A 15,716-nucleotide genomic window follows, 5' to 3' on the forward strand; every position below is an offset into this window, starting at 1 on the left:
ATATGCATGAATTGTTTACCGCTTACACAGGAAACCAAGAAAACATTTCTATAAATGTATTTTTTTTCACTTTTTTATATCACACTTCATCTTCGCAAAAGGAACAGACATGCAACTTTAAGATTTACTGCATTTGTTTTGTTTTGTTTTTTTTTTGTTTTTGTTTTTGTTTTTGTTGTTTTTTGTTTTTTTTTTGTTTTTTTGAATATTTATAAGCAGAAAATCAGTCGGCCAGGCTTTCTCAGATAACTGTAATAGTCATAACAAGATACAAGTAGTAATTAGTTGAAGCAAAAATGAGACCGTTGAGAGAGCTGCTGTTATTAGGCGTTTTCTTGTTTGTGTTTAACGTGCAAGGAAAACATTTGGGTGGAATCAAGATAGATCAACTGACAGATAAGCAATTAAATGGGTTAGTTGATGAACCAGACAAAGACCTCGAGGGAGAATTAGGTAATTGACTTTTTTTTTTATTTTTCATACGAATTATATCTATGTAGAAAGATTTAAAAAGAGTACAAAATAAAAGTAATGGTTTGAAGTGTTTAAAATTTGAAGAAAAAATAAAAGCAAGCAGTGCATTCATTCAACTACGTCCGAGTGACCACTAGTTATTTAAAGAAATTGGTCGATACAAAAAAATCCCCAGTGCACAAGCATTGTGTAATCTCTGCTATGTACTAGAAAATGTGCAACACTGCGTTGACCTACCCTTTTAATTAGGGTAAAAGATAAATATAATAATATTTTTTTATCTTTGTCTCCTTGGAAAAATTAGCTTTCCAACTCGAACCTGATAATTAAGTAGCTGTCTTCGTAAGAATCATGCAAAATTTGATACACCCCAAAAAAGGCTACATATTTTTATTTTTGTAATGAAATTGTTTTATAGTCTATACTATGAATTGTGTAATTACTCATTCAGATCTCTCTGCTCTTAGGAGATAATCAACATTGAAAATCCAGTAGATTCTATTGTATCTGAGTGTCATTTACAGAGTTATCTCCCTTAATTTTGAAATCTACAGTACATTCTATAAATTTTTTATCTCCTAAGAGCATGGGTTATATGGAAAACTGAAAGTTAATTTCTGTTTACTATGGTAATTCAAACAAAATATAAAAAATAAAAATATGTAGGCGTTTTACCCATGAATCACATTTTGCATGATTCTTAGCTGGAATGCTACTTAAGGACTTTGTGCCTTATATTGTTTCCTTCTGACAAAAATGATAGAAACTTGGAAGATGCTGTTTATGTTAGTTAAGGCTAATATACATTTATATCATATATTTAGATTAGAATTTAACTTTTATGTTTATGCATTATACTTTTTTGCTTAAATCCTATATCGCATTCCCTATATTACACCCCTAGACCTTTATCGCCTACCCTATATCACACCCCTAGACCTTTATCGCATATCATATATCACACCCCTAGACCTATATCGCATACCCTATATCACACCTCTAAACCTATTTCGCATACCCTATATTACAGCTCTAGACCTATATCGCATACCCTATATTACACCTCTAGACCTACATCACATACCTTATATCACACCCCTTCACAGACCATACTTGAAGTATGGTTATGATATATGATATAATGAACATGACATGTTTAAATCTGTATCACATGCTGTATCAACCTTTGACCGGTAGCCCTTGTGACATGTAATATTCAGTATGTATAAGTATACTGTTTATCGATATTATTCAAGTATTTTCTTAATTAATACGTGCGTTTAATAAAGTATATATATTTTTTTATTTTGTATTTATCTAAATTTTTATGACTAGACCACAATTGCCAGCTTGCATATACATGTAACAAGTTTCGTACTGAAGAAGTCGATAACTAACAAATATGTATATATAAATATTGATTGTTTTCTACACAAGCAAAGTACAAATCTATCGTGTTTCATCACATATTTCTTATTTTTACTACAGCTGGTACTTGTCTAAAACACATCGCAAAAAAAACGGGGATAAATCGAATTATTATATAAACAGCAGTGATTTACCGAATGTTCCCAGTGTAAAAATTTTCAATAATTCACACTGTGAAATGAATTCGGTAATTTCACTCTCGCACTTTCTCCCGCCAAAACGTCACAACACGAATATCAATCCGCCGTTCACAAAATTTAAATTTATGTTGAAAATAGCCACGAATAATGGAGAAAATCTATAATAAATAGGACAATCAAATGGTTATGGTGAATAACCAAAATATGCACACTCGTGCCAAGAACGCATTAAGATTTAACTCAAGCGCGGAACAAGTTCTGCACACTTGTTAAATCTAGGCATTCTTGGGCACTCGTGATCATATTTTTGTTATCCAAAATCGATTATCTTTCAAACATTTCATTAACAGATATCAATACTGGACAACAAATGCTTACTAGTAGTGAAGGCCAGAAGTTTGGTAGGAGAAAAAGAGCACTTCCTGTTGTTGCCCCATTTCTATGGGCTGCAGGCCGATTCCTTTTCAGTAATATTTTGCGGAAAAAGGTATCACAATCTGGCACTCGGTTGACGGTGCAATACCTGAAAAGGGGTAGCAACTTCACCAATTTGAGACAATTTGCAAGATTGAAACCAACCAAAGTCAGACGTATTCAGACACCTAAGGTTTGTTACTATATAGATCTTCATGTTTACCATAAGCCATCAATGATTGATTGATTGATTTTACATCCTATGGCAGATATTCCCTGCATTCCATGACGAGAACGACTTTGTCGACCAGAGGACGCTTTGTATTAGTTCGACACGGGTATTTAGTGTGATAGCTTATAGAAGCAACAGCCAAGATTCTCTCTTCGAGCTAACAAGTCGTCACTTTTCCATTAAATACGGTGTATTGGGCGGAGACGCAGTGACTTCCAATTTTAGTGTTTTGTAAGACTCGGCTGAAAATCAAACTCTCTTGGAGATCAAAACCACTCCAGACGAGCACGATTCCCAAAAACCACCGCGGCGGTACCATCAGTGAACGAGTAACTCAAATATGACATTGCATTAAGTGTATAAAACGAATTCATTTCGTGTACATTTTAATGCTTAACTTCAAGTGCGTTTAAAACACCAAATATCAGTTTTTAATCCGGGTATTTGGGTTGCAAATCAGTAACTTGTACACTGTAACTTGTAATACGTAATCCTACCGGTGCACCAGGTCCATGCTCCCAGTTTTTAGTGGAGTCCGAGTTGCTCATTTACTTTTGTGACTTTGTATGTATTATCTTGGTTATTTTGTTCTTTGATTTGTTGTGTTTGTCTATTTTCCATGTCTGGTCTTTGTCCCTGGATTATTTTATTTTGATATTCCGTTAGAATCTTGGTTCCCTTGATTACACTTAAAACTCGTAAAACAGAAAATAAATCACTTCCAAAATTGTTACAATCTAATTTGCTAATTCACTATTATATGGTCACCCGACTTCGTAAAATTTTCGATAGTTGTCAGGGGCGGATCAAGGATGTTAGATTGGGGGGCGCACAGTTAAAATTTCGCATAAATATTTTTAGGTTAATTTTTTAAATGTTCTTGAGTGGGTGAAATGTAGATATCTTTTGTGGTAAAATTAGCGAGAAATTAAAGTTTCAACCTAATACTACCTAAATCTATCCTGACAACGCATGCTTTGCAAATTTTAGGGGAAGCGCACGCCCGCCACGCCCCCACCTGAATCCCCCCGTTGTGTAAAAAATAGAAGAAAATTGTCGTGCGGCAAATTTATGTATAATTATGTTTAGTTTCTTGTTCCCCATTATGACGCCTTTATGGCATTTTTACAACAGGGACCAGTTTACACGGGTCAATTGGGAAGGTACACAATTACGTCACGAAGTTGGAGTTCCTTGAAGATTGGAAATGGGAAGACTGCACCTACCTTAGAAATAATAGGAGGGAGAGTCCTCAGAAAGTTCAGATTCATCCCTTGAATTGTCAGAGAAATATAAATAAAAACATATTTTTGTTGCTGATTCAGAAGATACAATATAAACATTTATTTGTTTTAATCGGTTTTTAAGGAGCTTGGAAATAATGGTCGTATATCATTCAAACAGGAACCAAAATAAAAGCTTCGTGGAGCACATCATAATACTATCGCACCCAGTTGAAAAGTGTCTTCATTTTGCAAGTGTGGACACACGTCAATAATAGTTTTTGACACATTTAAACAAAGGGACTTACAGCTGATTACGGACACAACAACAAGTTTGGGTGAAATATTACACTATTATGAAATTCATTTTAAAAAGTTCTGCTTTCAGAATACTTTCATGAATCCCTTTGTATCCCATTATTTCGAATACTGGATACGCAGACTAGGTACTGCAATACCTTACGGGTACAATGACAACATCAAAAATATAAGAAAATTTTCAAGCCAATATAAAAATAACATAAATGTGATGAATTTATTTGACAAAAATCCAAGACGGGTAGGGAGTCATGGCCATCGCCACTATACATCACCTAAGATGCATGATGTCTCCATGGATGGTCTTCTTCCTTTCATAAAAAGTCTCTTGGACTTCATCACATTCGAACTAAACTCTATTCTATACCTCTCACTCTACTACACTCGCTTTACAAAACAAGTCTTGACACTCCTCTTTCTGAACCATCCTCATCATTAGACAGACTTCTTGTCATCATTTTGGATATTGGTTTCCACAGACTCTTTAAACCAGTTTGTGTAAGAGGTCAAGATGAAGAAAAACGATCATTTCTTCCACTACCGTTTGTCAACAAAAGTATAGATGCAGTTAATTTGGCTAACATCCTCCATCATAAAAAGGTAACCTACAAAATTCCCCCATATTACAAGGACAAATAAATACCGATTATTTCATATTCCTATATTTCACCTATTGCATCTACGGGAGTAACAAGTGTTGTGGTAGGACTGGAGACACTCTCTGACAGCTGTGATTATAGAAGTTAAAAAACTGAAAGAGGTTTGGTGGTACATTTTGCAGATCCAGCTATGATTCATGTTATTTGTATGGATTCTTGTAATGTTTAGGAATCCAGTACATAGACAAAATCACAATCATCGTCTTTTGTATAGAGACTTGTCTGTTCTCTGTGTCTGGTCTTTGTCCCTGGATTACATTCTTTTGTTTTCCGCTAGAATCTTGGTTCCTTTGATTAATCTTTTGACACAGATAATGATAGAGAAATTGGCTAACATACTTCTTAAATCCCTTGTAAAAGAAACAATTTACATAAAAATCATTAAAATCAGATGAAAAAGTTTAAAAATACTGTCTTCCAAAAATTGATGTTTCTACCCCCTTGTTACTCAAATATACGGTGAGAAATTTTCCAAAACTGATTGAAAAATGCAGGTATGTACTTCAAGATGAAGTGCAAGAAAAAAAATCGAAATCGAACACAGAACTAAGTTCGATTTACATGCATATTTTGCGATCGTTTAAATACTTGTTTAAAATCAAAATTCTTGTTACACGTTCCGTCACATGTTTTTCGGTCAAAAAATTCAAAAACCAATATCCAGAAGAAAAAAAATCCTCATTTGAAGACGACGAGCTTGCAAAAAATCACCATAAACTTGTTAAAACTCAAGATGTTTTATTTCTACACGACTGCATATTTGGTATCAGTCTTGTATTACATATTCAAAAAATGGAGGCTAAAAAATATAGTGCGCTTCGTTTTTGCCTTTTCCTGTTTTTGTTTCTTGGCGAATGACTATCATTTTTCATAAAAAGTACAGGGTAAATATCAAGCTATGACACAAAAAACTTGTTTTTGAGGGAAAACAGTGTTTTCATGAAAAATAATGCCTCAGAAAAGGGGTATATTTTATGAACTTAAAAAAAAAGTGAAAGTAGAAAAAGTCTATTTTTAGTTTGACCTGTCCTGGTGTACCAAAGTTCGTGCCTTTTTTCTAAAATGGACCTTAAAATTATTTTTGACATTTCCTTAATTGAAAAACATTGTCAAAAGTTAGATTGAAACTCCTTGTCTATTTTTTTTTTAAATCATGAAAATTTAAGGTATACTATAGAAGCCTATGGGGCAAAGAATACAAGACTGAGTCCATTTGTCTGTTGTCTACCTATGCACTACAGCATGTAAATTATACGGTCATTTCGTCACCTTTGATGATATATCATCACATGGTTAAGCTTCTCCCAAATTTTACAATAGAAATTTATTTTTAACTGTTTCAAATAGACATGTGTTTTATGGGATGTTCGTCACTGTGGCATATCTTTTAAATTATTCTAATAATCAATTGAGGAGGATAAGACTTAATTTGGTCCATTATTCATAAATAGTTCCCGTAAATACCCCCAAAATCAATCCCTACCTTACATAGTATTGTACCTTGTGGTACAATTTAAAAGGAATTTATTAACTTATTTAAGTCAAGTAATGCTCGGCAATCATAAAAATTATGCTTGTTTCTGGCAATTCTATAGCCCTTACATTCTGAAAAATTCAAGTGACAGACCCAAACTTCAAACCCAGCTTCCGTTTTGTAATATGGTACGTTGTGGTACAACTTCATAGAAATATCAAGTGGGGTGGTGTGCTTTTAAAATAATGGAAGACGAAGGTTATGACGTTGCGTACGTTGTTGGTGTCACATTCGACTGCACCGGGCTGGTTACGAAAAATTAAATGTTGCTATTAGAATCAAAGGCAATATAGATATTAAAATGTTCGAAAATGGTTGTCGTTTTAGGATTATAATGATAAAACTTTGAAAGACGCCATTAATTGTGGAAGGAAAGCACTATTCGATCACAAAAACGTCCATTTTCATATGTGGACGGGTAACATTAAGAAATGCTTGCTTCCCATTTCACCAATATATCTAAGTTGTTTCTTGGCGTAATTTGATAAAACAAACTTTTTTGGAAAGAGCAGTTTGTGTTGCAGACGATGTCATATTTTTCATGACGTAAAGATAAGATCAAAGCGTATTACAATATCACAAATATATCCCCTTTGATGTGGGCATTGTAAAAATGGAAAGAAATCGATTTGAAGATAAAATGTTAGACATTTTTTAAAGTTATGCGAACAGCTTCGTTTTTAATTGGGACTTTTATTAACTATATTGACAATTTATTACATAACCCCACTGAAAATATATATAAAATGTTCAATTTGTCTTTTGTTAAAAGCCTTTTTGTCTGTATTTCAATTATGTAACAAATCTTATTTTTTTCGACATTGGCCATTTGCTACTTTCTTGCTTACGGTTGCAAAATATAACAAAGAATAGTATTTTACCAAAGTATATTCACGCTAAAGGCCTGTATAAATATTCAGAATATCATATTTATTCTAAAAATTAATGAGTTTTATTGTCTAATAGTAGATAAATACGCACGTATGTTGTGATATCACGTTGTCTTTTTGTCGACGTTTTCTACACGTTGCGTGCTACCCGGTCTTTATCAAAAGCTTTTTTCGTTAACTTTCGGTGAACTAATAACTATGAAATTTTAAGTTTTACATGTATATATGCTGCAGACAGTATATTCTAAAAATAATGGTACTTGGTTGAATATGTATCTTCGCGCAACATTTTGTCTGTGTCTAACTAAAATGTCACAACATCTAAAATTTGTATATTTTATTTATTCACGCGTACACCATGTGAAATTCGAATGAATTGTTCAAAAGGGCAAATGGTGTTGAGTCGATTTCTTCATATACTTAAAAATGTATTCATCCTCCTCTATGGTTTTATCATTTCATTTTTTCTTTGGCTTTACAAATGGTGTCTAACAAAAATGTCACAAAGCGCACTTTTGACGTTTCCAAAGTAACGTTCTTTTTTGCGACGTAAAAACTCTTTTAACGTCAATTTTAAAATCCAAATAAAAAGTATTGAAAAGTTACGATACTATATTTAATTAATACGACTGTGGATGTAATGAATAAAAAAAAATACGATTTTAGCGAATCTGATAAAATAATGAAAGAAATGTTGAAAAAAGAAAACAGGAAAAAGAATTCCCCCCGCCTTGCGCGCATTCCTGTCTGTTCATATGCAATGATGTCCTGGTGAAATCGGGATCATCCTGTCGGCATCAAAGTATTTTGAAATGTGTAGACATGCGCTTGCACATTCGCTAGTGATATATTGTAAAATCAACGTATTTCATGATCGCCTTAATTACCTCATGACAATTATTTTAGCTATTTAATATAATAAGTGTATAAATATTGCGGAAATATTTTTTTTGAATTTTTTTCAAATCGGGCCAAAAAAAATATTTATTCTGGTGTGGCCATTTTGACCCCTTATAACTCGAAAACCGTAAGAGATATTCGAAATCTGATTGAAAAATGCAGGCAGATTTATTAATGAGCAATCCAATCAAGAGTCCAAATGAAATAAAAAATTTCGAAAAAAAGTTATGAAAATGTTTGAAGTGTTAACTTTGACCACCTACAACTTTCCAAAAAACGGTCCAAAACATATAAAATCTGTTTTACGTTTGTCAACCGGAATTAAATAAAGAACACATTAACAATAGAATAATTAAAATCGAGAAAAAAAAAACAATCTACATGGTTTTAATAAAACACGTACTTTTACCCTTTTTGGCCTCTTTTTCTAAAGGGGCAACAAAGTCCAAATTAAATAGGAATCTTCTTAGTTGTTAGTAAAATCAAATCAACATTTCAGAACAATTCGTCAACCACAACTAAAGTAATCGCACGGAAACGAAGTTTCCCCAGACCACGACGACGACGACGCGGACGACGACTGTGCCATAACATTATACGACCGCAAGTTTTTTTGTCGTATAATAAAAACGGGAGATTTCGCTCTCAAAATTTCTCAAAGAGGGAGCTTTGCCAATGTTTTGTTTTCTCGAAATGTTTAGAAATGTTTTATGTTTAGCAACAGACCTTAGAATTCCGAAATCCGTTTTCATAATTCCTAACTTTTTTCTCAGGATAAAATTTCCTTCAAATCGTTTTTAAATGGTTGATACCAAACTATTTACCATATCAGGATGTAATCTGATCATTTCGATTGACCAAAACGTACGAAAAATTAATATCGAATCGGATAATTAAATAATAAAACATGTCGTGTGTGTTATTTTATGTAAAAAAAATTAAATAAGCACACTTATTTGTACATGTAACAATTATAGAACGATGTACGTCGCAATACAAAAAGACGTCGAAATTTTGCCGATTTCGACGTTAACAAGTATGTCACCAACACCGTACGCTACGTCATATACATTTTCCATTAAATTTGACGCTTGGAGTGGTTGAGCGGAATGTAGTTTGATACAAAAGGGACCGGTTTCATACAAAATCTCAAACTGAAATTTTCCTCAAATCCGTCCTCAACTCAAATTTCAACCAATCAGATCGCTTGATATCTAAGATATGAGGAAAATCTCAATTTGAGATTTTTTTTTAAGAAACCGGACCTAGCTAAACAGCAAATAGTTAATTGGGATTGGACAACTGATTTATGATGTGTTGATCACTTAGAAAATATATAACTGACGGTACGAATGGAAATTCTTATAATATGCCCCAAAATTGTGGCATGTACAGCTGAGTTACTTTTCTAGTATTTAATTTTTAGCAATGAAATGTATTTGTTTACTTGATACTTGAATGTTGTACAAGGGAAGGGTAATAATAAAAATACGAAACTGATAAACTCGATCTAGGCAATAGTTAAAAGGGATAGTTTAAAATGATAAGATTTAGGCAAAAAAACGGAAAGTTGAAAACAACCGTTAATGGTCTTGACTTGGCACGGGCATTTCCGATGTAAATGATGTGCTAAGTCAGGTTTTGTGTCGCGCTAAACCTCCTGCTTTCCTTACGGTTATCTGTATTGAAATACAAACAGGCAACACAAAATTGCCACCGGGCAAAGTGAATATGCATTAATGATATTTAAAATTTCCATCGTCTACAATCTTTTTGACAGAAAGAGAACATTCCTCAACAAGATCTGAATATCGGAAATAAAACTTTTTTTCAGGAAGCGTATATAGAACGTCTTTTCTATAGCCTTGGTAAAAAAACATGTTACGCCAGACGGATTGATAGCGTATTGAGAAGACAAAATAGTGTCTACTTGCTTTGGCATACCCTACAAATTGAGAAAAATAGGAAAATAAATACACTATGCTGGGGAGGCTTATATTTTATATTACTGCACATGAAAAGAAAATTTAAAATTTTAAAATCAAAATCGTCTCGTTTATCATATTTGTTTGATTTGATACGACTCGATTTTAAAGGTCTAAAAATGACCTCTCTTTTAGTTCTGTTTTGCTTTTATTTATTTTTTTTTTATCACATTAAAAACATGCCTTACTACAAACTACAGGTTTACATATTCATTTATCATTTAGGTATATGTTGATGTAATGTCATTTTAATTGGAACATATATTTTTTAAACGTAAATTAAGGTTCAGCTAAAGTCAATATCTAAGACATTCCCTCTTGAAATGTTTTCATTCATAGTTTCGATAATTAAGTGACGTAAACGCTGAAACATTGCTAAATGCATTTTTATATTATTTAATACACAAGCACATGTCAATTTAGGAAACAAATGTTTTATAACTTCTACATAATATTAACAACAAAAGTGTAAACAACATATTTTAGAATAAATTTACAGCTGTCAAAAACAAGATTTGAAGTCTGAAATTCATATAGTCCTGTTCATAAGTGTACATGTATTTTGCAGTGCTAGCTAGCATTAATTTCCTTGGAAAAAAAATCTTCTTTTTTAAAATTTAGATGAATTGGGAAATTATGCCATGATCAAACTTAAAATGTTATATAATATACAATCTATTGTAGAATTTGATCAAACTTAAAATGTTATATAATATACAATCTATTGTAGAATTCAAAATTCAGAAAACTAACTCTATAAATGTAAACTATTGTATTTTCAATGTGAATTATCTCCTAAGGCTAGAAACATTGGATTGAATAGTTATAAATTCCATCATATAAACACATAAAGCAACTTAATAACAAAAATGAAATAGTGTAGCCTTTTTGGGGGCACAACACATATTACAGAGTTTGTAGTACTCTTACAAAGACTGTTACTTAAAAAGTTAGTTTTTTTTTTAACTGGGGGAAGAAATACGACACTCAGTAGACTAGCAGTTCTGAAAAGGGTTGCATCTTTTTTTTTTGCTTGTTAACTGTAATCATATTCTCAATCTGATCAACAGAAACTTTGAATCTACGATAGACCAAAATTAAAAGAAAATCGCTATTATTTTTGTTGTTCGTTTCGTTTAGTTATTACTTGAACGGAGATTTTTTTTTCATCTTCTACTTTTACTTAAATTTATAAAATACACGTATAGTAAAAAAGTGTATGTTGACAATTTAGGTCTGCATTTGAAACTTGCAACTAGTTCTTATCACTGAGTTCACATTCCGATTGTCTGTTATCAATCGAGACCTTTGCAAAACTTCGCCATTACGGATATCAACAGGAGAAAATTCCATATTTGGAGGTACACTATCCGGTGCCAAAACCGTCGTCAACCAATCAGTGATATTGTTTCTTCTGGGCGGCGTTTTATAAAGGTTATCATGAAAAACTACATTGTGTTCTTCGTCATGGTCTCTCTCTGTAAAAATATAAAGTAATTAAAAGCAAATTATTTAAACGATGATGTATACCCAATGTAACCATGACAACAAACAGCTGCACTGAAACACAAGGCACACCCTTTCCCCTTTTCGCTGTTCAAATGATTGTTCATAACTAAAACAAACAAAAAAATCCGAAAAGGGGATATCCCTTCTTAAAGAGTAATCAAGGGAATCAAGGTTATAGCGGTAATCAAAAGAATGTATTCCAGGGACAAAGACCAGACATGGAAAACAGATGTACACAACAAAGAACATAAAGTAACTAAAATCATACATACAAAGTAACAAAAATAAACGAGCAACTCGGACTCCACTAAAAACTAGGAGCATGGACTTAATCTATACATTATTGTAACAAAAATCGTTAAAGTCCGTAATTAAAACGTACTTTTTAGGTATTCGTAAGACATGCAGACGGATGGACAGTGGTATACCATGATATGTCTGTAATAGAACAGGTGAAACAAATCAAACCATATGCAAATTTACGTATCTTGTTAGTTTACATATCTCCCTTGGTATACGAATACAATGTACACATGAATACAAATACGTACGGTGGAGATCAACGTCATTCTGTTGTGTCCTGCTATGTCTTTCATCTCGTGGTGATCGCTTCTTGGATTTAGCTCTTCTGTTTTGGAACCATACTTGAATGACTCTGTAATCAAGTCCAAGTTCCCGACTCAAACGTTTCCGTGTTTCCCTTGAAGGTTTGGGTGCTTTATTGTACTCTACCAGCAACCTTTGTAGTTGTTGCTGTGTAATGGTCGTGCGGAACCGCTTGCCACTTCCAGTTGAACATTCCGAATCGCTGTCGTCTTCCTCGAAGTCTAACATTAAAAAAAGGATTGATTACCAGTAATTATGGCTTTGTCGTCTGGCTGACTACGTTGCTAAAACGCTTTAAATTACAAGTTATTCGATATCTATTGTATATTAAAAGATGTACGGTCGCATTATTATACTCGTAAAGTTTTGTTATTTCTGAACATGAACTAGTAATATAATTTCATTTCTGTTATAAACATTTTTCATATATTTTCATTTCCACCTTTCCAATTTTACTTATAACCTAACATGATCAGTTTATTGTGTGCTTAGGAAAAAATGCAGATCGTAGATCTATGTTTACCTTCTATTTATTTACATATTTGTGTGCTTGTTTTTGTTTTGTTGTTTTTTTTTTCATTTTCGTGTAATTTTTTCCGTTTTGTTTGAGTATAATACTATTGCATATTTTATGTGTCTAACCTGTAGGTTCTACAAATCGCGGCGCCCTCGTAAACTAAACATGCACCTTTTGTGATATACACATGTTGCAAAATGTGGTGTAAAAGTTTCAACTTACCTTTTGTCCTTATGGAATCGTAGTCGTTATCGCAAACTAATTTATCATCGTCTCTCAGGTAGAATTTGCCGCCTGTCTGGATTGGTTGGTCGCAGCAGACACAGCGGAAGCAGGTCTGATGGTAAATGTTTCTGTGCACGCGCTGGACCATGTCATCACTAGAAAGCACCACCTTACAACCGGAACACTGAATCTGATTTACTCTGCAAAAAGATTATTAATTAAAAACACGTCTGAAATGTTCTCCTACTTAATTTGGTTGTATTTTAGTACATTTCCCTGATTTAGTGTTTAATTTAAGTTCCGTACGTGGTTTTAGATTAATAAGCTTTCATAGACTCAACATTTCACAAGAATAAAAAATGCGAAATAATCAAGGAAAGTCCGCCAAAAAAAAAAAAGGTAATTGATCAAAGTTGAAACGAAGAATACGGGAAAAATACTATTCAAGAAGCGGCAGTGTTGAAAGTTCAAACAAAACAAATCAGTGTCAGTGTTTTATATGTGTACAATTGGTTTACATTCAATATTACTTTCAAATAAAGATGTATTTTATTTTAAATTTGATTTAAATAATTTTCAAACAGCAGACAGCATTGTTAGGGAAATGTTTACTTACTTCATGTAGTCTTCATAACACAGAAGATTTCGACCATCACTGTAACATGTTCCATCCAGAGGTTTGTTACACATTGAACATTGTAAGCACGAGTGGTGCCACATTCTGTCCAGGATACACAGTAGAGTTTTATCGTATATGGCATTCCCACATCTTACACAGCATGGAACTCCTGTGGGCAAAATGTGTTTTTATGGGCAAAACTAGATATATGTATATGTTAAAAAAAGTCATTAAATTCATTCACCGACGGATGTATACGTCATATTATTCTTAATTATTACCTGATTGATTGCATAAGTTGTTAGGTTTCATTAACCAAAAAAAAAAAAAAACTAAATAAATAATAATAAAGACATATAACAAAAAACATTTTGGTTTTTTTTTTAATCACGCATGAATTAAAAAGTTCACACTCAAAAGGTTGACAGCACTAAATGATACTGCTGCGATGTTGGGGGTAGATGTATTTTCTGACATAGTACCATGCATATGGTAGGACGGAAAATAATTATAATCCAACATTGTAGGATTAACCTACACAAATAGGTGGAATCGTATCTATCAAAACTTACCAGTTTTCCACATTTCTACAGGTTTTAATTCCAAATGTTGTCTATTTGAATCTTTTGAAGAAGAGTCCATTTATATTGATAAACAATGAATCATCGATTTAGTATGTGAATGTATTTCTTTTGAAGTTAGTCCATAGCAACATTTCCTTCGACTATTATGGGCTTTGTCAGTATCATTGAATTGATTCAAAGTATATATTACAAAATGTTGAAATGGGATTCTTTGAGTCATAAATGGCAGAGGTAGAGTTATGAAACATTTATGAGATGTCTAGGTTGGGATGACCCTATTTATAAAAAGCTGTAAATAGTTTCACTTGGGCTTATCACCAAATCCGACGCTAAAATTACAAATTAACTGTCTGGAAGATAACAGCATACAGTTCATACCCAGACATATACAACACAGGACCTTCCGGTGTTTACAATAAAATAGAGATTGATAATTAGCCTAATTGTTAGTACTCGGCCCGGGGAAGCGTGTTCGTCAGGTAGCTCTTTGTTTGTTATTGTTTATGATACCTGAACTATTGATCTTCTTTGACGGTTTGATTACAGGTGAATAAGATAAATAAACAAACCGATTGGATTTAGCTTCTGAACTTATCAGACTGTCTGGCGGATTTTAGTGTATGGTATTTGTTTTCCGAAAATGGTGATGGAACTAATACTGACGTAACTAGAATTTGTATAAGAAAAAAAGTTTATATAATGCAGTAGCTTCTCCGTATTTCCTTTGAGCCTTTGAGCTTGTTTTTCGTTTCGTATCCTCTTTTCACTAGTTCTTGTATGATTTATGAATAATTATCACCTTATAAGATGGTATCATATTCCATCTCAATGGAGAATCTTTTATATGTATAAGGAAAATTGAAATTAAAACGTTATAAAAAGATTTCCAAATTTTAACGCATGGGATAGGAATCAAATCATGTCAGTCCAGCGACCTCGTCAAATACAAGATCAACTTTAAGGTTAATATTTAGGTAGTCCAATTCCTGTCAAAAGAACTATATATACTTGGTCCAACTAGTGAAATTGAAATAAAATTTAGTAGTAATGCATAATAAACGGTAAATGGGTAGAAAGTCACCGGAAGCAAAAAGATTGTAGGAAAAAAGCGCACAAGTATTTGATATTAATTCTTTTCAATAAAATATATGTCACAAATATTTAGTTTCATTTTTGTTCATTGTTTTTGTTTGTTTGTTTGCTTTTTTTGTCACGAGATTTTCTATTAAAAAATTTTTCTGACAGTCATAAACATGACTTGTTTTTTTTTGTTTTTGTTTTCATAAATAAATAAATTGATTAATAAATCAATAAGTTTTATCAGAGACCTATTTAATTACATGTCTATGGTTTTATATAGAGTCGGCGCGAAATACTTAGTAATAAATATAAGCTCTATATTGAGCTTTTGACCGACATTTTTTGATGGGTTATGATCCGATATTTTGGGAGATATGCA

At 32.7% G+C, this 15,716-nt stretch overlaps 2 protein-coding genes across 2 annotated transcripts; one reads left to right on the forward strand and one right to left on the reverse strand.

The window, feature by feature from the left end:
- The first annotated feature begins 214 nt into the window (after nucleotides 1–214).
- Nucleotides 215–4,008, forward strand: LOC148612653 (uncharacterized). The gene is made up of 3 exons (XM_088590539.1): nucleotides 215–453; nucleotides 2,393–2,649; nucleotides 3,823–4,008. The coding sequence occupies exons 1-3, from the start codon at nucleotides 297–299 to the stop codon at nucleotides 3,964–3,966; spliced, it is 558 nt and encodes a 185-aa protein (XP_088446665.1). The 5' UTR covers nucleotides 215–296; the 3' UTR covers nucleotides 3,967–4,008.
- Nucleotides 4,009–10,739: 6,731 nt separating this feature from the next.
- On the reverse strand, nucleotides 10,740–13,744 carry LOC148612654 (LIM/homeobox protein Lhx3-like). Its single transcript, XM_088590540.1, has 4 exons — nucleotides 13,671–13,744; nucleotides 13,052–13,254; nucleotides 12,258–12,533; nucleotides 10,740–11,675 (listed from the first exon to the last, which is right to left on the reverse strand). The coding sequence occupies exons 1-4, from the start codon at nucleotides 13,742–13,744 to the stop codon at nucleotides 11,428–11,430; spliced, it is 801 nt and encodes a 266-aa protein (XP_088446666.1). The 3' UTR covers nucleotides 10,740–11,427.
- Nucleotides 13,745–15,716: the final 1,972 nt, after the last annotated feature.

The sequence above is a fragment of the Perna viridis genome, chromosome 7 (assembly GCF_037379345.1).
Source record: "Perna viridis isolate PV_CMFRI_1.1 ecotype Kerala chromosome 7, ASM3737934v1, whole genome shotgun sequence".
NCBI lineage: Eukaryota > Metazoa > Mollusca > Bivalvia > Mytilida > Mytilidae > Perna > Perna viridis.